The sequence below is a fragment of the Chrysemys picta genome, chromosome 17 (genome assembly GCF_011386835.1).
Source record: "Chrysemys picta bellii isolate R12L10 chromosome 17, ASM1138683v2, whole genome shotgun sequence".
Lineage (NCBI taxonomy): Eukaryota > Metazoa > Chordata > Testudines > Emydidae > Chrysemys > Chrysemys picta.
In genome coordinates, this window is record NC_088807.1 from 26,704,993 (window position 1) to 26,728,261 (window position 23,269).

At 69.5% G+C, this 23,269-nt stretch overlaps 1 protein-coding gene across 1 annotated transcript in view; it reads left to right on the top strand.

Annotated features, from left to right (window-relative positions):
- Positions 1-2,740: 2,740 nt before the first annotated feature.
- The window catches only part of FLNA (filamin A), a 40,129-nt gene continuing 19,600 nt past the window's right edge, over positions 2,741-23,269 (top strand). Inside the window, 19 exon segments of the mRNA XM_065571315.1 lie at positions 2,741-2,866; positions 9,598-9,982; positions 14,139-14,387; positions 15,406-15,503; positions 15,721-15,868; positions 16,131-16,249; positions 16,727-16,804; positions 17,092-17,254; positions 17,758-17,958; positions 18,680-18,817; positions 19,164-19,201; positions 19,203-19,288; positions 19,532-19,660; positions 20,063-20,264; positions 20,419-20,532; positions 21,017-21,160; positions 22,681-22,728; positions 22,730-22,805; positions 23,133-23,269. The exon segment at positions 23,133-23,269 is cut by the window's right edge and continues 18 nt beyond it. Of these exon segments, the coding sequence (XP_065427387.1) occupies positions 9,631-9,982; positions 14,139-14,387; positions 15,406-15,503; positions 15,721-15,868; positions 16,131-16,249; positions 16,727-16,804; positions 17,092-17,254; positions 17,758-17,958; positions 18,680-18,817; positions 19,164-19,201; positions 19,203-19,288; positions 19,532-19,660; positions 20,063-20,264; positions 20,419-20,532; positions 21,017-21,160; positions 22,681-22,728; positions 22,730-22,805; positions 23,133-23,269 (2,520 nt within the window). The 5' untranslated portion in view covers positions 2,741-2,866; positions 9,598-9,630.

The following is a 23,269-nucleotide window of genomic DNA, read 5'->3' on the forward strand; positions in this document are numbered from 1 at the left end:
AGAGGGGACAGGCCCCATTCCCCGCCCCCCTGAGCCAGCCGGTCCCCGCTGTGGGGATGGATCGGGGCCGGCGCCCCCTAGAGGGGACAGGCCCCAGGCCCCATTCCCTGCCCCCCTGAGCCAGCCGGTCCCCGCTGTGGGGCCGAGAGGGGACAGGCCCCATTCCCCGCCCCCCTGAGCCAGCCGGTCCCCGCTGTGGGGATGGATCGGGGCCGGCGCCCCCTAGAGGGGACAGGCCCCATTCCCCGCCCCCCTGAGCCAGCCAGTCCCCGCTGTGGGGCCGAGAGGGGACAGGCCCCAGACCCCATTCCCCGCCCGCCTGAGACAGCCGGTCCCCGCTGTGGGGCCGATAGGGGACAGGCCCCAGACCCCATTCCCCGCCCGCCTGAGACAGCCGGTCCCCGCTGTGGGGATGGATCGGGGCCGGCGCCCCTAGAGGGGACAGGCCCCAGGCCCCATTCCCTGCCCCCCTGAGCCAGCCGCTGTGGGGATGGATCGGGGCTGGCGCCCCCTAGAGGGGACAGGCCCCAGGCCCCATTCCCCGCCCCCCTGAGCCAGCCAGTCCCCGCTGTGGGGCTGGGTTGGGGTCTGTGCCCCCTGTCTGGGGCTCGAGCCAGGGCGTGAAGGTGTTGGCCGTGGGGCCCAGTGTCCTGCTGCCCCCTGCTGGCGTGGCCGGGTCTGGACGTAGGCGTGACCCTGACGGTTCATTTCGGCGTCTCAGTTTGGTGAGTGGGGGGGAGTCGCTGTGTTTGAGGGGGGCCCTGAGCTTGGAGGGGGTCAGGGTCAGTGCACTTGTGAGCCCCCCCGCACTGAGACACCAGCCCCCAAACTTGCCCTGCACAGCGGGTCCCCGTGTCACATGAGCTGGGAAACACGTGTGCACAGGAACCAGAGCCGTTTGCACCACACCGCAACGAACATGCGTGTGCCACACACACACAGGATCTCCCATCCCCTCCCTCCACCAGGGGGCGCTGACACCCCCACCCCGCCTCGCCCCCTGGTTACGCACACGGTCACACGCCGGCCCCCTGACCCCCCGACCCCCACCCCTGCTTGCTGACCCATAGCCTGGCACGGGGGCTGGTGCAAAGTGAACTCTCTGGCACGAGGTGAGCTGGGGCAAGGTGAAACGTGTCCCCACATCACGTGTCTCCTTCCAGGCCCCGCATCCTTTCTTTGCTCCTTTCCTTCAACAGAAAACAAACCAACCCGCTGACTTCAGCGCCCTGGAATGAGCCGTGCAGCGGGGCGGGGGCGTCCCGACCCTGCCCTGTCTATATGGGGGGTTTGGAGAAAAGACCCCACCCCCCAGCTCAGCACAGAGACACGTGGCCGTGGGGCTCCGAGGAGACCCTACAATAACAAAGCCACCCCAGGAGACCCTACAATAACTACCTCGGGCATGTCCCCCCTGGAAGCTCTGATGAGCAAATGGAGACCCAGTGATAGCAACCCGCCAGCTGCGTGCTGCCCCCTCGCTGCCCTGGGGCTGGAATCCAGGCCAGGCCGTGGGGCCGGGTTCCTGCCCCCCACACTCCCGCTTTTATCAGGGTCCCGCAGGCAAGACCCAGGCAGCCCTTATCAACCACAGGCTGCTTTCCCCCTCTGCCGCTTCATTTCCTGACCCATACCGCTGGAGTCCCAGGCCCCTACCCTGTGCCAGCCCCCCCACCCCTGCAGTCCTGTCCCCCATAACCAGCCCCCCTGCCCATTCAACCGCCATCCACCCCTGTGCCAGTCCCCCACCCCCTGCAGTCCTGTCCCCCCATAACCAGCCCCCCTGCCCATTCAACCGCCATCCACCCCTGTGCCAGCCCCCCACCCCTGCAGTCCTGTCCCCCCATAACCAGCCCCCCTGCCCATTCAACCCCCATCCACCCCAGCCCTCCACCCCCAGCCCCCCACCCCTGTGCCAGCCCCCCACCCCTGCAGTCCTGTCCCCCCATAACCAGCCCCCCTGTCCATTCAACCGCCATCCACCCCTGTGCCAGCCCCCTACCCCTGCAGTCCTGTCCCCCCATAACCAGCCCCCCTGCCCATTCAACTGCCATCCACCCCTGTGCCAGTCCCCCACCCCTGCAGTCCTGTCCCCCCATAACCAGCCCCCCTGCCCATTCAACCCCCATCCACCCCAGCCCTCCACCCCCAGCCCCCCACCCCTGTGCCAGCCCCCCACCCTGCAGTCCTGTCCCCCCATAATAAGCCCCCCTGCCCATTCAACCCCCATCCACCCCAGCCCTCCACCCCCAGCCTCCCACCCCTGTGCCAGCCCCCCACTCCTGCAGTCCTGTCCCCCCCATAACCAGCCCCCCTGCCCATTCAACTGCCATCCACCCCAGCCCCCCCCCCCCACCTAAACACACTCTCCTCGGGGATCCCTCCCTGACCCCACGCCCAGGGGTCAGACCCCCCCCGCCCCGTCCAGCCATGAGTCACCTGGGGGGGACACTGACTTGGCTGGGCCTGGGGGGGGAGCTGCCGGGGGGGGTCACTGGGGGCAGTGACCCACCAGCGCCCCCTAGAGGGGAAAGGTCCCGTGTCCCACCCCACGGATGCAGCCAGCCGCTGATCTCATCCGTGGGCGATGGAGGGGGCGGGGCGGGGGCTGGGATGGGACGTGGGGGGGCGGGACGGGATGGAGGGGGGGCCGGGACGGGGGGGCGGGTCTCTCTCCCTCCATCCCGGCTCGTTCACACCGACCCCCCCCCCCCCCGGTCTCGGCGCTTTTACCAATTAAGGCGTTTCGCCAGGCGCCCCCCCCCACGCACTCCCCCCCCCCCCCCCCAGCGGCTCCTTCCCCGGCCGGGCGCGGCTCGTCCCAGTTCTGCTCCGGCCACGGCCCGGCCCGGCTCGGCTCTGCGAGGTGAGCGACTGCGGGCGGGGGCGGGGGCGGGGGGATCCCGGTGACTCTGGGGGGCCGTTCCGAGGGTCCCCCAGGATGGAAGGCGACACCCCTGGTGGGGGCCGGGCCCGGGACCCCAAAGACTGGGGGGAACTTGCCGGGGGAAAGGGACACGTTGGGGGAGGGGGGAGGGATGGGAACCAGTATTGGGGGGCAGGGACGGGGAGCTGCGGTGGGGGGGGGCCGTCCCAGGGGGTGAGGGCGGGACTTTGGGAGTCATTGGTCCAGGTTACGGGGTCCCTGCTCCGTTTCCCGGGTGCCTCGTGTTTGTGGGGGGCAGTGCAGGGAGTTGGGGGGGCAGAGTTAGCGGGGGTCTGACTCAGGGTTAGGGCGCAGGGGGGTCGACCCAGGGACCTGCCCGGTGCCAAGCTGGGGAGAGCAGAGAGGGAGGGAGGGACGGACAGACGGATGGATAGATGGGTGGATGAAGGGACGGACAGGGACAGACAGGTAGATGGACAGGTGGGCGGATGGACGGATGGGTAGATGGATGGGTGGATAGACAGACAGACAGGTAGAGGGATGGATGGACAGACGGACGGGTGGGTAGATGGACGGACAGACGGACAGGTTGGGGGATGGACGGGTGGGGGGATGCACAGACAGGTAGATGGATGGATGGACAGATGGATGGACGGGTGAGGGGACAGACGGACGGATGGACAGACAGAAGGATGGTTGGACAGACGGACGGACAGGTGGGTAGATGGATGGACAGACAGACAGGTTGGGGGATGGACGGGTGGGGGGATGCACAGACAGACAGAAGGATGGTTGGACAGACGGATGGACGGGTTGGGGGATGGACAGACAGGCAGAGGGATGGTTGGACAGATGGACGGACGGGTGGGTAGATGGACGGACAGACGGACAGGTTGGGGGATGGATGGGTGGGGGGATGCACAGACAGGTAGATGGATGGATGGACAGATGGATGGACGGGTGAGGGGACAGACAGACGGACGGACAGACAGAAGGATGGTTGGACAGACGGATGGACGGGTTGGGGGATGGACAGACAGGCAGAGGGATGGTTGGACAGACGGACGGACAGGTGGGTAGATGGACGGACAGACGGACAGGTTGGGGGATGGACGGGTGGGGGATGCACAGACAGGTAGAGGGATGGTTAGACAGACGGACGGACGGGTGGGTAGATGGAGGGACAGACGGACAGGTTGGGGGATGGACGGGTGGGGGATGCACAGACAGGTAGAGGGATGGTTAGACAGACGGACGGACGGGTGGGTAGATGGACGGACAGACGGACAGGTTGGGGGATGGACGGGTGGGGGATGCACAGACAGGTAGAGGGATGGTTAGACAGACGGACGGACGGGTGGGTAGATGGAGGGACAGACGGACAGGTTGGGGGATGGACGGGTGGGGGATGCACAGACAGACAGAAGGATGGTTGGACAGACGGACGGACGGGTGGGGGGGTCAGTAACTCAGGCTGATTGAAGCTGCAGCTGCTGCCTCAGGCCCAGGCCGGGGGACCGGGGGGGGGGCGGCTCCCCAGACACTTTTAGCCCCACCTGGGACATGGAAACCCCCCAGCCCTCCCCCAACAGCTCAGGGAATCGCCCCCGCAACAGGACCCGCTGCCCCCAGCCCTGCCGGTGCCCCTCACTCCCGACCCGCAGCCCCTGCCAGCCCAGCCCTGCCCCCCCCCCAGCCCTGCCGGTGCCCCTCACTCCCCACCCGCAGCCCCTGTTAGCCCAGCCCTGCCCCCCCCAGCTCTGCCGGTGCCCCTCACTCCCGACCCACAGCCCCTGCTAGCCCAGCCCTGCCCCCCCCAGCTCTGCCAGTGCCCCTCACTCCCGACCCACAGCCCCTGCTAGCCCAGCCCCTCCCCCCCCAGCTCTGCTGGTGCCCCTCACTCCCGACCCACAGCCCCTGCTAGCCTGGCCCTGGGGAGGGGGTGGGCACTTTTGTCTTGTTATTTAAAAATCCCAGGGAAACTGAACTCTCCAAATAAGGGGAAAATATGAAGCCAGGTCCTGGCGCTGGGAGTTCATGTGGGATGGTCGGGGGTGGGCGGGGAGGGGAGTGGGTTGGGGTGGCGCCGCTTGGCGGCTGAATCACAGCACTGCAGGCCCATTAGTTGGCACTGAGCCACTCGGGACACATTTAACAGAGATAATACTTCCCAGCTCCACAGAGAGCCCAGGGCCGGGCTAGCAGGGGCTGCGGGTCGGGAGTGAGGGGCACCGGCAGGGCGGGGGGGGCAGGGCTGGGCTGGCAGGGGCTGCGGGTCGGGAGTGAGGGGCACCGGCGGGGCTGGGGGGCAGGGCCGGGCTAGCAGGGGGCTGCGGGTCAGGAGTGAGGGGCACCGGCAGGGCTGGGGGGCAGGGGCTGTGGGTCGAAAGTGAGGGGCACCGGCAGAGCTGGGGGGGGCAGGGCCAGGCTAGCAGGGGCTGCGGGTCGGGAGTGAGGGGCACCGCAGGGCTGGGGGGCAGGGCCAGGCTAGCAGGAGGCTGCGGGTCGGGAGTGAGGGGCACCGGCAGGGCTGGGGGGCAGGGCCAGGCTAGCAGGGGGCTGCGGGTCGGGAGTGAGGGGCACCGGCAGGGCTGGGGGGCTGGGCTGGGCTAGCAGGGGGCTGCGGGTCGGGAGTGAGGGGCACCGGCAGGGCTGGGGGGCTGGGCTGGGCTAGCAGGGGGCTGCAGAGCTGGGCCGCGGGGCAGTCTCATAGCCTCTTTCCATTTGCTAGGCCTGCCCCTGCCCTTTTAGGATGCCAAACCCTGAATCCTGTGGGGCCTGAGCTCTGGACTCAGCCACACCCCAGCCCAGAGAGGTCAGGGCCTGGCCCCCCCTTTACAGCATCCTCCCCCAGCTGGGGAGTCCAGCTGCCTGTCCTCCCCCCGCCTCACGGCCTGGGGGTTGGAGCCTGCACCCCTCCCCCCAGCGCCCACCCCTGCTCCCTGTAATGGGGCGGGGGGAAGCTGAAGATCCCATTAGATCAACTAGTCAGAGCCCCGGGGCAGCCCTGAGTGGAGGTTCTCCCCAGTGCAGAGCGGGGACGAGGGGAGGGGGCGGGGGTCATATCCGCAGATAGATCGATAGATAGATAGATAGATAGATAGATAGATAGATAGATAGATAGATGGGGTGTCTGAGGGTAGAGAGATAGAGAGATAGATGGGGGGTGTGGGGATACATAGATAGATAGATAGATAGATAGATAGATAGATAGATAGATGTGGTGGATGGGGATAGATAGATAGATAGATAGATAGATAGATAGATAGATAGATAGATAGATAGATAGATAGATAGATGGGGTGTCTGAGGGTAGAGAGATAGAGAGATAGATGGGGGGTGTGGGGATACATAGATAGATAGATAGATAGATAGATAGATAGATAGATAGATGCGGTGGATGGGGATAGAGAGAGAGCGAGAAGGGGGGTCTATGGGGATAGGTAGATAGACAGACAGACAGAGGAGGTGTGGGGGGATAGAGGATGGGCGGGTTGGTGGGTGGGGATAGGTAGGTAGGTAGGTGGGTAGAAGTGGGGTGGGGGCAGGTAGGTAGATGGAGGGTTGGTGGGGATAGGTAGGGAGGTGGGTGGGTAGAAGTGGGGTGGGGGCAGGTAGGTAGATGGAGGGTTGGTGGGGATAGGTAGGTAGGTGGGTGGGTAGAAGTGGGGTGGGGGCAGGTAGGTAGATGGAGGGTTGGTGGGGATAGGTAGGGAGGTGGGTGGGTAGAAGTGGGGTGGGGGCAGGTAGGTAGATGGAGGGTTGGTGGGGATAGGTAGGGAGGTGGGTGGGTAGAAGTGGGGTGGGGGCAGGTAGGTAGATGGAGGGTTGGTGGGGATAGGTAGGTAGGTGGGTGGGTAGAAGTGGGGTGGGGGCAGGTAGGTAGATGGAGGGTTGGTGGGGATAGGTAGGTAGGTGGGTGGGTAGAAGTGGGGTGGGGGCAGGTAGGTAGATGGAGGGTTGGTGGGGATAGGTAGGGAGGTGGGTGGGTAGAAGTGGGGTGGGGGCAGGTAGGTAGATGGAGGGTTGGTGGGGATAGGTAGGGAGGTGGGTGGGTAGAAGTGGGGTGGGGGCAGGTAGGTAGATGGAGGGTTGGTGGGGATAGGTAGGGAGGTGGGTGGGTAGAAGTGGGGTGGGGGCAGGTAGGTAGATGGAGGGTTGGTGGGGATAGGTAGGGAGGTGGGTGGGTAGAAGTGGGGTGGGGGCAGGTAGGTAGATGGAGGGTTGGTGGGGATAGGTAGGTAGGTGGGTGGGTAGAAGTGGGGTGGGGGCAGGTAGGTAGATGGAGGGTTGGTGGGGATAGGTAGGGAGGTGGGTGGGTAGAAGTGGGGTGGGGGCAGGTAGGTAGATGGAGGGTTGGTGGGGATAGGTAGGGAGGTGGGTGGGTAGAAGTGGGGTGGGGGCAGGTAGGTAGATGGAGGGTTGGTGGGGATAGGTAGGGAGGTGGGTGGGTAGAAGTGGGGTGGGGGCAGGTAGGTAGATGGAGAGATGGGGTGCGGGGGGGCAGTGGGAGAAGACTTGAGGGGGGAATTGATGGCCGGACGGTGGCCGGGAGGAGACGCTGCTCACAGGCACATTAGCTCAGCCATACGGATCCTGGGCACCAGGGGGCGCCCCGACCCGATTCTCCACCGTGACTCAGGGCGTGGTCGGGCGGGGCCCCAATAACCACAGCCCCCAGCCCTGCCGGTGCCCCTCACTCCCGACCTGCAGCCCCCCAGCCTGGCCCTGCCCAGCCCTGCCGGTGCCCCTCACTCCCGACCTGCAGCCCCCTGCCAGCCCAGCCCCCCCCCAGCCCTGCCCCCCCAGCTCTGCTGGTGCCCCCCACTCTGAAGCAGCTGCCCTCTGGGCCGCGATGTTGCACAACCCATGGGGTGTGGGGGGCCAGGCGATGCCTGGCTGTGTCCGGAAGCCTGGGTGGGGCCCCCCCTTTCCGAGCAGCCGTTGTGGTTGCTTCCCCCGAAGCGGTACTGAGTCACGGGTCAGGCGCATGCAGGGTTAACCGCCCAGCCTAAGTGGGGGGCAGGGCAGTCACCCCCCAGCTGGGCCCCGTTTGCAGCCCATGGGCCTCAGGAGGGCGCTGTCTGGTCAGACCCCCAGATCTCAGTACCCCAGGGCTCTGCGGTGACTGGGGATCCGTCCCACCCTCCCCCCTGCTCTGCCCCCAGGCTGGGTTCTCCCACAGGGGGTGTCACGGAGCCCTGACAAGTTTTCATGCGGGGGGGGGGTACAGGCAGGCCCCAGGGTGAAGGGAGGGGACCCAGGTGATCAAAGGGGGGGAGGGGCAGGAGACCAGGTGATGGGGGGAGGGGGAGGGTGACCAGATGTCTCGATTTTATAGGGACAGTCCCGATTTTGTGGGCTTTTTCTTATATAGGCACCTATTACCCCCCCCACACACACCACATCCCTATTTCACACTTGTTATCTAGTCACCCTACAGGTGATGGGCAGGGGGAGGGGCAGGGACCCCTCCAATCGGGGGGCTGGGGTGGGGTGAGGAACCCAGGTGATCGGGGGGGGGCGAGGGGCAGGGGACCCAGGGTGATGGGCAGGGACCCGGGTGGGGGGGGCTGAGGGGCAGGGACCCCTGCAATCGGGGGGGTGGGGTGGGGTGAGGGACCCAGGTGATCGGGGGGGGGGGGGCGAGGGGCAGGGGACCCAGGGTGATGGGCAGGGGGAGGGGCAGGGACCCAGGTGATCGGGGGGGGGGGGCTGAGGGGCAGGGGACCCAGGCGATCGGGGGGCTGGGGTGGGGTGAGGAACCCAGGTGATCGGGGGGGGGGGCGAGGGGCAGGGGACCCAGGGTGATGGGCAGGGACCCGGGTGGGGGGGGGCTGAGGGGCAGGGACCCCTGCAATCGGGGGTGTGGGGTGGGGTGAGGGACCCAGGTGATCAGGGGGGGGCGAGGGGCAGGGGACCCAGGGTGATGGGCAGGGACCCGGGTGGGGGGGCTGAGGGGCAGGGACCCCTGCAATCGGGGGTGTGGGGTGGGGTGAGGGACCCAGGTGATCGGGGGGGCGAGGGGCAGGGGACCCAGGGTGATGGGCAGGGGGAGGGGCAGGGACCCAGGTGATCCGGGGGGGGGGGCTGAGGGGCAGGGGACCCAGGCGATCGGGGATGTGGGGTGGGGTGGGGTGAGGGACCCAGGTGATGGGGGGTGAGGGACAGGGGACCCAGGTGATCGGGGGGGGGGGGCTGAGGGGCAGGGGACCCAGGCGATCGGGGGGGGGGGGCGGGCCCAGCCCAGTGGGGCCGTGTGGGACCGGTCCGCCGCCAACTCCCCTCCCAGCGCAGGAATGCAGCGGGCTGGCGTGTGGGAGCCCGCCCGGCTCTAGCGCCTGGAGGACCTGGGGGAGGGGGAGAAATTCCCCTCCCCCACGGCCGATCTCCTGGGTCCCCAGCACCCCTCCCCCTCCAGCGCGGGGTGCCGAGTGACTGGTGCCCCCTCTCCACGGGTGTGACCCTGTGGGTGTGTGGACGTGAGTCAACGTCTGTCTGGGTCAGTGTCTGTCTGGGTGCTGCTGCCCGCCCGCCGCCCCCCGGGAACGGGCCGAGCCCCCCCCGCGCGGCCCTGGTGGAGCCCGGCCTCCGGGCTGAGCTGGGCCCCCCCCCCCCGTGCGCCCCGGGGGAGAGGCGCGCGCCCCCCCAGGGGAGGGGGGGTCTCCCCGCTCCCCCCGCCCCGCTCACGCCTCCCGGCCCCTCCCCAGGTCTGCGCCGGCCCGGCCCCGCCCCGCGTTATAATGAGCGGCTCCCAGGCGCGGCTGCCCCAGGCCGGCGCGGCGGGCGAGGCGGCGGGCGAGATGCCGGCCACGGAGAAGGACCTGGCGGAGGACGCGCCCTGGAAGAAAATCCAGCAAAACACCTTCACCCGCTGGTGCAACGAGCACCTCAAGTGCGTCCAGAAGCGCATCGCCAACCTGCAGGCGGACCTGGCCGACGGGCTGCGGCTCATCGCGCTGCTCGAGGTGCTGAGCCAGAAGAAACTGGGGCGCAAGTACAACCAGCGCCCCACTTTCCGGCAGATGCAGCTGGAGAACGTGTCGGTGGCGCTGGAGTTCCTGGAGCGCGAGAACATCAAGCTGGTCTCCATCGGTGAGTGGGGGGCCCTGGGGGGCGCTGGGATATCCCTTGAGGGGTCCCTGGGGGGCGCTGGGGGGCCTCGGGGGGGCGCTGGGATATCCCTTGAGGGGTCCCTGGGGGGCGCTGGGGAGCCTCGGGGGGGCGCTGGGATATCCCTTGAGGGGGTCCCTGGGGGGCGCTGGAGTGGCCCAGGGAGAAGCACTTTGCTGACGGCGGGTACCGGGGGGCAGGGGGAGCTGGGGGTTCCTGGGGGGAAGATGGGGGTGACGGTGGGGGTCCGCTGGAGAGGCGGCGGCCCCGGGGAGGATCTTGGCGACACAAGCGGAGTTTTGCTGGGGGGTTGGAATGGGGCACCCGACGTAGGGAGCCCTAGATCTGTGCGCGGGGGGCGAGCTCGGGGGTGGGGCAGGGAGCCCCCCACAGCAGCGGCGGCGGCGGCGGTTGAATTAGGCTCCTAGCGATGGTGGTGACGGGAGGGGGGAGCTGTGGGGTGCGGGTATCTGGGGGCTCAGCGGGCTGGCTCCCTGTGGGGCTGGGGGAAGAGCAGGAGAAGGGAGCGATTCCTAGGGGGGCAACCCTGAGCTCAGCCCCCCAACCTCCCGCGGGACGCTCCCCCCCACCATGTGACGGGGGGGGGCTCCCTGGATCTTCTCCCCACGGAGCTCGGGGTTGGGGCTCTGAGATGGGGCAGGAAGCAGTTGGGGGTGTAGCTACATCGCCTGTGACCCCGGCGTGGGGCAGCCCCCCGGGACTAGAGGTGTGCAATTGTCCCCCTCCCCCCCGAACCCACAAGACCAATTCACTTCTCACTGGATGGTCCCAGCACGACTGGAGGGATGATGGGGGGAGTCCAGGGCCGGGCTGGCAGGGGGCTGCATATCGGGAGTGAGGGTCACCAGCCGGGCTGGAGGGGGGCTGGGCTAGCAGGGGCTGCAGGTCGGGAGTGAGGGGCACCAGCCGGGCTGCGGGGGGCAGGGGGCTGCAGGTCGGGAGTGAGGGGCGCAGGCCGGGCACCGGCGGGGCTGGGGGCTGCAGGTCGGGAGTGAGGGACACCGGCCGGGCTGCGGGCCTGGGGGGAGGGGAGTCGAGTCTCCGTTATGCAGCCTGTAACAAAGGCGGTGGGGGGGCGGGTCTGTTTCTCATCCCAGGAATGTGCTGTTAACCCCGGCCAGGCTGGGCTCGGCGGAAGGAAGGGGGCTGGAGGATGTGGGGGGCGCCTCGTTGGGCCCCCTTCTGTGGGCACCAGAAGGCGGTTAGGGCCTGGGGAACGCGGGGCCCCTTGCCAGAGCCCACAGCGGGGTGCGGCCTGGGCCGGGCTGGGGGGCGGCTTGGGAAAGCAGGGGAATTAAAGCTCCCCCCAAGGTGCTGGCTACGTGGGGTTGGGGGTCTGTGCAGAAGAGGGGCATGGCCACGTACTGCTGGGGGGTCTCTCGGGGTAACACCCGTCTGGACAATGTAGGGGACACCCGTGGGGGGTCATCGGCCTCTGAAGGCTACTGAGGGGAATTGAGGGGCACCGGCAGGGCTGGGCTAGCAGGGGCTGTGGGTCAGGAGTGAGGGGCACCGGCAGAGCTGGGGGGCAGAGCTGGGGCTGGGCTGGCAGGGGCTGTGGGTCGGGAGTGAGGGGCACCGGCAGAGCTGGGGGGCTGGGCTGGCAGGGTCTGTGGGTCGGGAGTGAGGGGCACCGGCAGAGCTGGGGGGCTGGGCTGGCAGGGGCTGTGGGTCGGGAGTGAGGGGCACCGGCAGAGCTGGGGGGCTGGGCTGGCAGGGGGCACAGATTCTGGCAGGGGGTGTCTCTTTTGCCCTGGCGGGGAAGGGGGAGGAGCTGCTGGTCAGGGGAGGGGCTTTTCCCATCTCCACCCTAGTGCCATGCCCAGGGTACTGGCTGTGGGGCTGCCCCATGATTTCTCCCCCCAGCCCAGCTGGCCGTGTCCGTCCCCCCTAAAACTTGTGGTTTGAAGCTGCATCCTCAGCAGAGAAGATACTGGGGGGAGGGAGGAGATCGGAGGGGGGAGGGCTCTTTTCTGGGATGTGTCCTGCCCCCTGCCCCCAACAGACCCAAGAGTAAGAGAGACAGCCCTGGGGCTGGCATGAAAGGGCAAGGATAGGAGCCCCCCCCCCCCCCCCCCAGCACCAGCAGAGCTCAGGGCTGGGGGGCCCAGGGCCGGGCTAGCAGGGGCTGCGGGTCGGGAGTGAGGGGCACCGGCAGGGCCAGGGGGCCCAGGGCCGGGTTAGCGGGGGCTGCGGGTCGGGAGTGACGGGGGGCCCAGGGCCGGGCTGGCAGGGTCTGCGGTTCGGAAGTGAGGGGCAGGGCTGGGCTGGCGGGGTCTGTGGGTCGAGAGTGAGGGGCGCCGGCAGGGCTGGGGGGCCCAGGGCCGGGCTGGCGGGGCTGCGGGTCGGGAGTGAGGGGCACCGGGGAGCCCAAGGCCGGGCTGGCGGGGCTGCGGGTCGGGAGTGAGGGGCACCGGCAGGGCTGGGGGGCCCAAGGCCGGGCTGGTGGGGCCTGTGGGTCGGGGGGCCCAGGGCTGGGCTGGCAGGGCTGGGGGGCCCAGGGCCGGGCTGGCGGGGCTGCGGGTCAGGAGTGAGGGGCGCCGGCAGGGCTGGGGGGCCCAAGGCCGGTCTGGCGGGGCTGCGGGTCGGGAGTGAGGGGCACCGGCAGGGCTGGGGGGCCCAAGGCCGGGCTGGCGGGGCTGCGGGTCGGGAGTGAGGGGCACCGGCAGGGCTGGGGGGCCCAGGGCCGGGCTGGTGGGGCTGCGGGTCGGGAGTGAGGGGCACCGGGGAGCCCAAGGCCGGGCTGGCGGGGCTGCGGGTCGGGAGTGAGGGGCACCGGCAGGGCTGGGGGGCCCAAGGCCGGGCTGGCGGGGCTGCGGGTCGGGAGTGAGGGGCACCGGCAGGGCTGGGGGGCCCAAGGCCGGGCTGGCGGGGCTGTGGGTCAGGAGTGAGGGGCTCTGGTCCCACTTGGAGTAGGAGTAACTGTCCCAGGCTGGGAACTCCCTGCTCTCATTCAGGGCCGGGGCTGGGCGGGGGCAGGATGTTGGGGGCGGGGCCGGGGGGGTTCCCCTCCCCCCCACTGGGGGGCTGCAGGATCCATCGGGAGGAGCCGGTGTCTGGCGGCCGCTCCATATAAGGCTAAAAAATGTTGGAGTGTCGGGCGGAGCCTCCGGGAATGGGGGGAGGGGCGGGTCACCCCCCCCCTTCCCCCGCGCCAGGCCTGGCTGGGCCGGGACACCCCCATGTGCTGGGGGACAGGGACGCCCCATCACCCCTTGGCGCTGGGGGACCCAACTGGGCTGACACTGATCCTTGGGTTGCAATCGGGGGTCTCTGTTCACCTGGCGTGTGCCCCATGGTCTGGAGACGGGCTGGGGTCCCCCTGCCCTGCCCCCCGGGATGGGCACAGACAGTTTGGGGGTGTTAGGGGGTGACCATTCCTCTGTGCAGTGCTCAGGGGCTTACAAGGGGCTGGGAGGCCGGATGCCTGGGTTCACTCCCCGGCTCTGGGACAGGACTGGGCTTTGGGACCTTGGTTTGCACATGGAGAGGGGGTGGTGCCGGTGCCCCTCACTCCCGACCCGCAGCCCCTGCTCTCGGGCCCTGGCTCCTGTCCCCGGAGTGAGTCAGGCTGGGCTCAGCCCCCCCCCCCCCCCCCAGCCAATTCCCCTCCCCCTCAATCTGGGCCCCAAGCCAGCCCAGCCGCAGGGTGGGGGAGGGGTCTGGGATGAATGGATTTGGGGCAGCCTGGGAAAGTCTTCCTCTGGGGCCGGGGAGGATCCCCTGATGGAAGGGGTCATGGCTGAACCCCCGGTGCCCCTCACTCCCGACCCACAGCCCCCTGCTCCCCCAGCCCTGGGCTCCCCCCAGCCCTGCCGGTGCCCCTCACTCCCGACCCGCAGCCCCTGCTAGACCAGCCCTGCCCCCCCCCCCCCCCCAGCTCTGCCGGTGCCCCTCACTCCCAACCCACAGCCCCTGCTAGCCCGGCCCTTCCCCCCCCCCCCCCCCCCCCCGCCAGTGCCCCTCACTCCCGACCCGCAGCCCCCTGGAAGACCCCATTAATGCTTTTTCCTGGGCCGGGGGCTGAGAGAGGGATGCTCGGTGCACGGGGGTGGCGAGGGGAGCTGGGGGCCACTGGTGCCCTGCCCCCCATGCTGACCCCCCTGTCTACCCGCAGACAGCAAGGCCATTGTGGATGGGAACCTGAAGCTAATCCTGGGGTTGATCTGGACGCTGATCCTGCACTACTCCATCTCCATGCCCATGTGGGACGAGGAGGACGACGAGGAGACCAAGAAGCAGACGCCGAAGCAGCGGCTGCTGGGCTGGATCCAGAACAAGTTGCCCGAGCTGCCCATCACCAACTTCAGCAAGGACTGGCAGAGCGGGCGGGCGCTGGGGGCCTTGGTGGACAGCTGTGCCCCGGGTGAGGAGCGCAGAGGGTGCGGGACCCCGGGGGAGGGGGGCTGGGGGAGGGGGGTCCCAGGGGAGGGGGGCTGGCGGGAGGGGGTGCAGTGTCCCCAGGGAGGGATGCTGGGGGCATGGGGCGACGGGGAGGGATGCTGGGGGCATGGGGCATGGGGCGACGGGGAGGGATGCTGGGGGCAGGGGGTGCGGGGGGCTGGGGGCTGGGGGAGGAGGGCCCGGGTGAGGAGCGCAGAGGGTGCGGGACCCCGGGGGAGGGGGGCTGGGGGAGGGGGGGTCCCAGGGGAGGGGGGCTGGGGGAGGGGGTGCAGTGTCCCCAGGGAGGGATGCTGGGGGCATGGGGCGGGGGGCGACGGGGAGGGATGCTGGGGGCAGGGGGTGCGGGGGGCTGGGGGAGGAGGGCCCGGGTGAGGAGCGCAGAGGGTGCGGGACCCTGGGGGAGGGGGGCTGGCGGGAGTGGGGGTCCCAGGGGAGGGGGGCTGGCGGGAGGGGGTGCAGTGTCCCCAGGGAGGGATGCTGGGGACATGGGGCATGGGGCGACGGGGAGGGATGCTGGGGGCAGGGAGTGCGGGGGGCTGGGGGAGGAGGGCCCGGGTGAGGAGTGCAGAGGGCGCGGGACCCTGGGGGAGGGGGGCTGGCGGGAGGGGGGTCCCAGGGGAGGGGAGCTGGTGGGAGGGTGTGCAGTGCCCCCGGGGAGGGACGCTGGGGCAGGGGGCATGGGGCGACGGGGGTGGGGGACAGGGGGTGCAGGGCCCTGGGGGCTGGGGGCTGGGCGAGGAGGTCCCAGGGGAGGGGGGCAGGGAGCGCAATGCCCCCGGGGAGGGGGGCCTGGGGCACCATGGGGACATTGTTTCTGGCTCCAGGGCATTGTGGCGGATGGCATCAGGCCATCGGGGGACTCATGGGGGAAGGGAGATTGGGGGAGTCCAGCCCCCCAGTTGTGGGGTGGCAGCCAGCAGGGCCCGGATGGGGGATGGGGGGGGGGACTCCATGTGCCACTAACCCCCCTGCTCCCCCAGGTCTCTGCCCCGACTGGGACTCCTGGGACGCCAGCAAACCCGTCAACAATGCCCGCGAGGCCATGCAGCAGGCTGACGACTGGCTGGGCATCCCCCAGGTGGGGGCTGGTGCTGTCCTGAGGGACTAGGGTGTTTCCTGGAGGGAGGGGTGCAGGTGTCTGGGGGGCTGCTGGGGGAGCTGTGGGGGGCTGGAGGGGGTGTGTGGTGTCCAGGGGATGTGGGGCAGGCCGGGGGGCTGGGGGAGCTGTGTCCAGGGATGTGGGGCAGGCCGGGGGGGGCACGGTGGCAGGTCTGACCCCCCTGTCCCCACGGCAGGTCATCACCCCGGAGGAGATCGTGGACCCCAATGTGGACGAGCACTCGGTCATGACCTACCTGTCCCAGTTCCCCAAGGCTAAGCTCAAGCCAGGCGCCCCCCTGCGCCCCAAGCTGAACCCCAAGAAGGCACGAGCCTACGGCCCTGGTGAGTCCTGGGGGCCAGCCCAGCTCCCCCATGGGCCAGCCTCTCCCTTTGCCCCCTCTGGGGGGGGCACTTCTGTGTTGGGGGGCCGGGCCCCTTCCTCTTTGGGGGTCTCCAGCCCCCTTGCCCCTCCTCACCCCATGGGCAGAGTTTCCCCCATGACTGTTATCACCATTGCCCCTTCTCGGGGTGCCCCACTGCAGCCTCTCTGTGTGCCGGGGTGGGGGGCTGACTCCGCCCCCTCCCGGGCTGACTCCGCCCCCAGGTATTGAGCCCACTGGGAACATGGTGAAGAGAAAGGCTGAGTTCACTGTGGAGACCATCAGCGCCGGCCAGGGCGACGTCCTGGTCTACGTGGAGGACCCAGCTGGGCACAGAGAAGAGGTGGGAGCCCGGGGCCGGGCTGCCGGGGGCTGCGGGTCGGGAGTGAGGGGCACCGGTCGGGCTGGGGGGGGGGCAGGGCTGGGCTAGCAGGGGGCTGCGGGTCGGGAGTGAGGGGCACCGGTCGGGCTGCGGGGGGACAGGGCTGGGCTAGCAGGGGCTGAGGGTCAGGAGTGAGGGGCACCGGCAGGGCTGGGGGGGGGGGCAGGGGGGGGCTAGCAGGGGCTGCGGGTCGGGAGTGAGGGGCACCGGCAGGGCTGTGGGGGGCAGGGCTGGGCTAGCAGGGGGCTGAGGGTCAGGAGTGAGGGGCACCGGCAGGGCTGTGGGGGGCAGGGCTGGGCTAGCAGGGGCTGCGGGTCGGGAGTGAGGGGCACTGGCAGGGCTGGGGGGGGCGGCAGGGCTGGGCTAGCAGGGGCTGCGGGTTGGGAGTGAGAGGTGCTGGCGGGGGGGTTCTCAATCTAATGCCGTTTCTCCCCATAGGCCAAGGTCATCGCGAACAACGACAAGAACCGAACTTTCTCCGTCTCGTACATTCCCAAAGTAACGGGGGTCCACAAGGTGAGACTCCCCGCCCCTGTCTCCCCCCCCCCCCCCGCATCTAGTCACCACCCCTCTCAGTCCTGGGGAGAGAACCCAGGAGTCCTGGCTCCCAGGCCCCCCCGCTCTACCCCACCAGCCCTCACTCCGCTCCCAGAGCTGGGGAGAGAACCCAGGAGTCCTGGCTCCCAGCCCGCCCTGCTCTACCCCACCAGCCCCCCCTCCCCTTCCAGTCCCGGGGGGAGAACCCAGGAGTCCTGGCTCCCAGCCCCAGCGTCCGGCTCCCGCTGTAACCCCGCTGCCCTCAGGTGACGGTGCTGTTCGCGGGGCAGCACATTGCCAAGAGTCCGTTCGAGGTGACGGTGGGGAAATCGCTGGGCGACGCCGGGCGGGTGACGGCCCAGGGGCCCGGCCTGGAGCCCACGGGCAACATCGCCAACAAGGTCACCACCTTCGAGGTTTTCACGGCCGGTGAGTGGGGGGGTGCCAAGGGGTGCCGGGCTGGGGCTGACCCCTCCCTCCCCCAGGCGCGGAGGCGGGCGAGGTGGAGGTGAGGGGGGCTGGGGGATCCCATGGGGGGCTGGGGCTGACCCCTCCCTCCCCCAGGGGCGGGCGAGGGGGAGGTGAGGGGGGCTGGGGGATTCCATGGGGATCAGGGCCGGGTCTGACCCCTCCCTCCCCCGGGGGCGGGCGAGGGGGCGGTGAGGGAGGAGGGCTGGGGGATCCCATGGGGGGCTGGGGCTGACCCCTCCCCCAGGCGAGGGGGAGGTGAAGGGGGCTGGGGGATCCCATGGGGGGGCTGGGCCGGAGCTGACCCCTCCCTCCCCCGGGGGCGGGCGAGGGGGCGGTGAGGGAGGAGGGCTGGGGGATCCCATGGGGGGCTGGGGCTGACCCCTCCCCCAGGCGAGGGGGAGGTGAAGGGGGCTGGGGGATCCCGGGGGGGCTGGGCCGGGGCTGACCCCTCCCTCCTCCAGGCGCGGGGGCGGGCGAGGTGGAGGTGACGGTGGTGGACCCCAGCGGGCGGAAGGGCTCGGTGGAGCAGCAGCTGGAGGACAAGGGCGACAGCACCTACCGGTGCACCTACCGCCCAGGCGCCGAGGGCACCTACACCGTCCACGTGACCTTCGGGGGCGTGCCCATCCCCCGCAGCCCCTACACTGTCGCTGTGGGGCAGGGTGAGCACGGGGGGCCGGGCTGGGCAGGGCGGGTCTCCCACAATGCCCCATGTCTGGGGGGGTCTCTGCTGTCTGTCTGTCTCTCTGCCCCCCAGCATGGGGCCCCCAGGGCATCTCGGGGGTTCCCCAAGGATACGGGGGTTCTCTCTCTCTCTCTGCCCCCTGGCATGGGGGTCTCCCTCGTGGGACATGGGGGGTCCCCTCTCTGTCTGCCCTCCCGGTAACCCCCCTCTCTCTCCTCTCTCCGCTGCGCTCCCAGCTGTCCTAGCTCTCTCTCTCTCTGTCTGTCTCTCGATGAGCCGCCGCCCCGGATCCTCGGCTGGTGCCCCTCACCCTGGCGCCAGGCCGGACCGGCTAATGGTACTGTGTGAGCTTGGGGGCGGGAGGAGGGCTGCGGGCGGGTGTCCCCTTCCCCTGGGAGGGGGGCTGGGGCCCAGAGAGCCTGCATTTGGGTGGGGGTGGTGTGGCCCTGGACGCCTGGCTCCCTTTTCTCACTGCCTAGCAAATAACCCCAATGCCTGGTGGGGATGGTGTGCACCTGGACGCCTGGGTCCTTCTCGTTCTCTTTCTCCCCCCTGCTGTGTGTCACTGGGGAGCGGGAGCCCCAGACGCCTGGGTTCCTCTCTCACTTGAGACTGAAACCCCAATGCCTGGTGGGGGTGGGGGGCACCCGAACGCCTGGGTCCCTCTCACGGTCTGTCTCCCCTCCCCTCCCCCCCAGCCTGTAGCCCCAGTGCCTGCCGGGCCACGGGCCGGGGGCTGCAGCCCAAGGGGCTCCGGGTGAAGGAGCCGGCGGATTTCAAGGTCTACACGAAAGGCGCTGGCAGTGGGGAGCTCAAGGTCACGGTCAAGGGCCCAAGTGAGTGGACACCCCCCCGGGGGGGGAGGGGATTGCAGATGGCAATGGGAGGGCTGCCCCATGGAAGGTGGGGGGGGGCTGTGGGGGGCTGCCCCACACTGACCTGTCTCCCTGCAGAGGGGGTCAGAAAGCGTGAAGCAGAAGGTTCTAGGGGGCCTGTGGTGGGAGGGGCTGCCCCATGGAGGATGGGGGGCTGTGGGGAGCTGCCCCACACTGACCCAGTCTCCCCACAGAGGGGCCAGAGAGCGCGAAGCAGAAGGATCTAGGGGGCCTGTGGTGGGAGGGGCTGGCCCATGGAGGGAGGGGCTGTGGGGGGCTGCCCCACACTGACCCTGTCTCCCCACAGAGGGGCCGGAGAGCGTGAAGCAGAAGGATCTGGGCGATGGGGGTTTTTGCCTTCGAGTATTTCCCCACCCTGCCCGGGAACTACACGGTCACCATCACCTGGGGGGGGCAGCAGGTGCCACGCAGGTGAGCGCCCCGCGGGCTGCTGGGGGGGCAGACTTGGGGGGGCACAGTGGGGCCTGGTGCATGCTGGGATGGCTGGGGACGGGATGCCCCGGTGCACGCTGAGGGGACTGGGTGGGGACCCAGGCAATGCCCCAGTGTGGGGGGTGTGTGTGTGATGCCCTGGGGATAGGGACACATGGGGGGGGCGCGGTGCCATGGGGACCCCGTTGTGACCTGCTCTTCTACCCCCCCCCTCCCCCCCAGCCCGTTTGAGGTGAAGGTCGGCCCTGAGTGCGGCAGCCAGAAGGTCCGGGCCTGGGGGCCGGGGCTGGAGGGCGGCGTGGTCGGCAAGTCAGCTGACTTCGTGGTGGAGGCCATTGGGGATGACGTGGGCCACGCTGGGTGAGTGGGGAGCTGCGGGGGGGAGCTGGGCAGGTGAGTCGGGTGGGGGGAGCTGGATTCCCCAATCTTGGTCCCACCCGGGGTGTAAGGTGGGGTGGGGGTCCGGGAAATGCTGGGGAGGCTGCAGTCTTGGTCGGGGGGGCTGCTTGCTCATGCAGGTCCCCCGGATCTCAATCGGGTGGCAGGGCTTTGGGTGCTGCCGGGATCCCCATCTTGGGGTGGGGGAAGGGCTGGGCGTTCATTGGGACACCCCCCCCCCCCCCTCCACGGAGGTAGGGGCCGGGGGGCCCTGGGTGGTGGAGGGGGCCGGTCTCCCCTTGGGGCCTGGGTCTGGGGGGCGGTGGAAGGGCCGAGAGCCCTGGTCTTAACCCTCTTCCCCCCCCCCCCCCCGACCTCCCCAGGGTTCTCGGTGGAGGGCCCGTCCCAGGCCAGGATCGAGTGTGACGACCGGGGCGACGGTTCCTGCGACGTGCGCTACTGGCCCCAGGAGCCGGGCGACTACGCCGTGCACGTCCTGTGCAATGGGGCCGACATTCGGCACAGCCCCTTCATGGCTGAGATCCGCCCCGCCCCCCGCGACCTGCACCCCGAGAAGGTACTGCCTGGTGAGGGGAATGGGGGGCTGGGGCTGGGAGCCAGGACTCCTGGGTTCTCTCTCCGGCTCGGGGAGGGGAGCGGGGCCCACAGCTGATAGTGGGGCTGACATGAGGGCAGGGTCCCCTCTCACCTGCGCCCCCCTCCCCCCTCAGGTGAAAGCCCACGGGCCTGGGCTGGAGAAGACGGGTGTTGCCATCAACAAACCGGCCGAGTTCACAGTGGATGCCAAGAATGGTGGGAAGGCCCCTCTGAAGGTCCAGGTGCAGGTGAGGAGAGGGGGCTGCCAGATTGGGGTGGCCCAGGGCTGGGGGGCAGGGCAGGTCAGCGTGGCTGTGTACAGATGGGGTGGCTAGGTGCATCCTGGCGGAGGTGCCAAGTGTGGGACTGGGGGCTTGACCCCACTCTGCCTTCAAGACGCGGAGGGCACCCGAGGGTGGGGAGCTGGGGGCCGGCTGGCGGCTGACCCGCTCTGTCCCCCCGGGGAGGAGGGAGGGCTGGGGGCCGGCTGGCGGCTGACCCGCTCTGCCCCCCCCCCCCGGGGAGGAGGGAGGGCTGGGGGCCGGCTGGCGGCTGACCCGCTCTGTCCCCCCCGGGGAGGAGGGAGGGCTGGGGGCCGGCTGGCGGCTGACCCGCTCTGTCCCCCCGGGGAGGAGGGAGGGCTGGGGGCCGGCTGGCGGCTGACCCGCTCTGTCCCCCCCGGGGAGGAGGGAGGGCTGGGGCCGGCTGGCGGCTGACCCGCTCTGCCCCCAGGATGCAGAGGGCTCCCCGGTGGATGTGGCAGTGAAGGACAACGGCAACGGCACCTACAGCTGCTCCTATGTGCCCAAGAAGCCGGTGAAACACACGGCCATGGTGTCCTGGGGGGGCGTCAACATCCCCAACAGCCCCTACCGGGTGAGTGCCCCCAGTGCCCCATGGGGGGGGACCCTCTGCTGGGAGCTGGGGGGGGGCGTGTCCCACAATGCCCTGGGGCGGGGCGGGGGGGGCACATGTCCCACAATGCCCTGGGCTGGGGGGGGCGGGCGGGCAGGCACATGTCCCACAATGCCCTGGGGGGGGGCGGGCGGGCACATGTCCCACAATGCCCTGGGGATGGGGTGGGGGGGTTGCCCATGGTAACAGATTGGGCCTAGTGATCCCAAGCCAGACCTTGACTATACAGGGATTTTGTCCCACAATGCACTGGGGTGGGGTGTGTCCCACAATGCACTGGGGCTGGGGGGGGTTGCCCATGGTAACAGGCTGGGCCTAGTGATCCCAGGCCCGGATTATACAGGGATTTTGTCCCATAATGCAGTGGGCTGGGGGGGGGGTTTCCCAGGAGCACATGTCCCATAATGCACTGGGGGGGGGGGTTACCTAGGGTTACCATATGTCCTCTTTTTCCCGGACATGTCCGCTTTTCGGCACTCAAACCCCTGTCCGGGGGGAATTGCCAAAAAGCCGAACATGTCCGGGAAAATGGCGGCTCTGCTCCTCCCCCGACTCTTCGGCTCTGTTTAAGAGCCGAGCGCTACGGGCTTCGGGCAGCCCCCCCTGCCTCCAGACCCTGCGCCGCCGGAGCCCGGGAGGGGAAGCGCCGGCCGGGGGCGCAGGGTCTGGGGGCTGCCCGGCAAACCCTGAAGCCGGGTAGCGCTGGGGCAGCCCTTTCCCCCTGGCTGGGAGTGGGAGGGAGGAGGGGGCGGAGTTAGGGTGGGGAAGGGGCGGAGTTGGGACAGGCTGGGGGTGGGGAAATGGGCGGGGCCAGGGCCTATGGAGGGTCCTCTTTTTTAATTTAATAGATATGGTAACCCTAGGTTACCCATGGTAACAGGTTGGGCCTAGTGATCCCAGGCCTTGGCCATAATGCACCAGACACTGGGGCCCGGTGGCCCAGCCGGGCCTGCCACCAGAGTGGGGGTGACTTGCTGAAATAGCCCCCTCACATTGTCCGCCTCCCTCTGCACTGAGACCCTGGGATGGCCCGGACTCCTGGGTTCTCTCCCTGGCTCTGGGAGGGGAGGGGGGGCCTGGTGGGTCAGAGCAGGGGGGGGCTGGGAGCCAGGGACTCCTGGGTTCTCTCCCTGGCTCTGGGGAGGGGAGGGGGGGGGGCCTGGTGGGTCAGAGCAGGGGGGGGGCTGGGAGCCAGGACTCCTGGGTTCTCTCCCTGGCTCTGGGAAGGGAGTGGGGGGCTGGTGGTCAGAGCGGGGGGCTGGGAGCCAGGACACCTGGGTTTTCTCCCTGGCTCTGGGGCGGGGGCAATGAGATGTTGGGGGGGGGGGGGGCTGTTTGTGTATTACAGCAGCAATAGGCATTATAATGCCAAGCACACACACACACACCCCGACCCTGTAGCTGGGGCCTTCTGTGGTGCTGGCCCCAGGTGAAGATCTCAGTGGGGGGACCCCCATCTGACCTGTCCCTTCCCCCCCCAGGTGAACGTGGGGGCTGGCAGCCACCCCCACAAGGTGAAGGTGTACGGCCCCCGGCGTGGCCAAGACGGGGCTCAAGGCCCACGAACCCACCTACTTCACTGTGGACTGTGCCGAGGCTGGGCAGGGTGAGTGCCGGGGAGGGCCTCGGGGCTGGGGTGTGTGTGTGTGGGCTGGGAGCCTCTGGAGGGGAGCCTGGTTCCGGGGGTGGGGGGCTGGGGGCCTCTGGAGGGGAGCCGGGTTCCTGGAGCCAGGCTGGGGGGGTTGGGGGCAGGCTGTGGGGTGGTAGCTGAGGGGCTCTAACGTGTCTCCCCCACCCCCCCCCACATAGGGGGAGTTGTGGGGGGTGGGTTGGCGATTTGAGGGTGACCCGGGCATGGCAGAGGTCGGCGGGGGGCAGGGCAGGGGGGCTGTGCGGGGAGCTGACGGCTCTGCTGGGTTCCCCCCCCGCCCAGGTGATGTGAGCATTGGGATCAAGTGTGCCCCGGGCGTGGTGGGGCCGGCCGAGGCCGACATTGACTTCGACATCATCCGCAACGACAACGACACGTTCACCGTGCGCTACACGCCGCGCGGGCCTGGCACCTACACC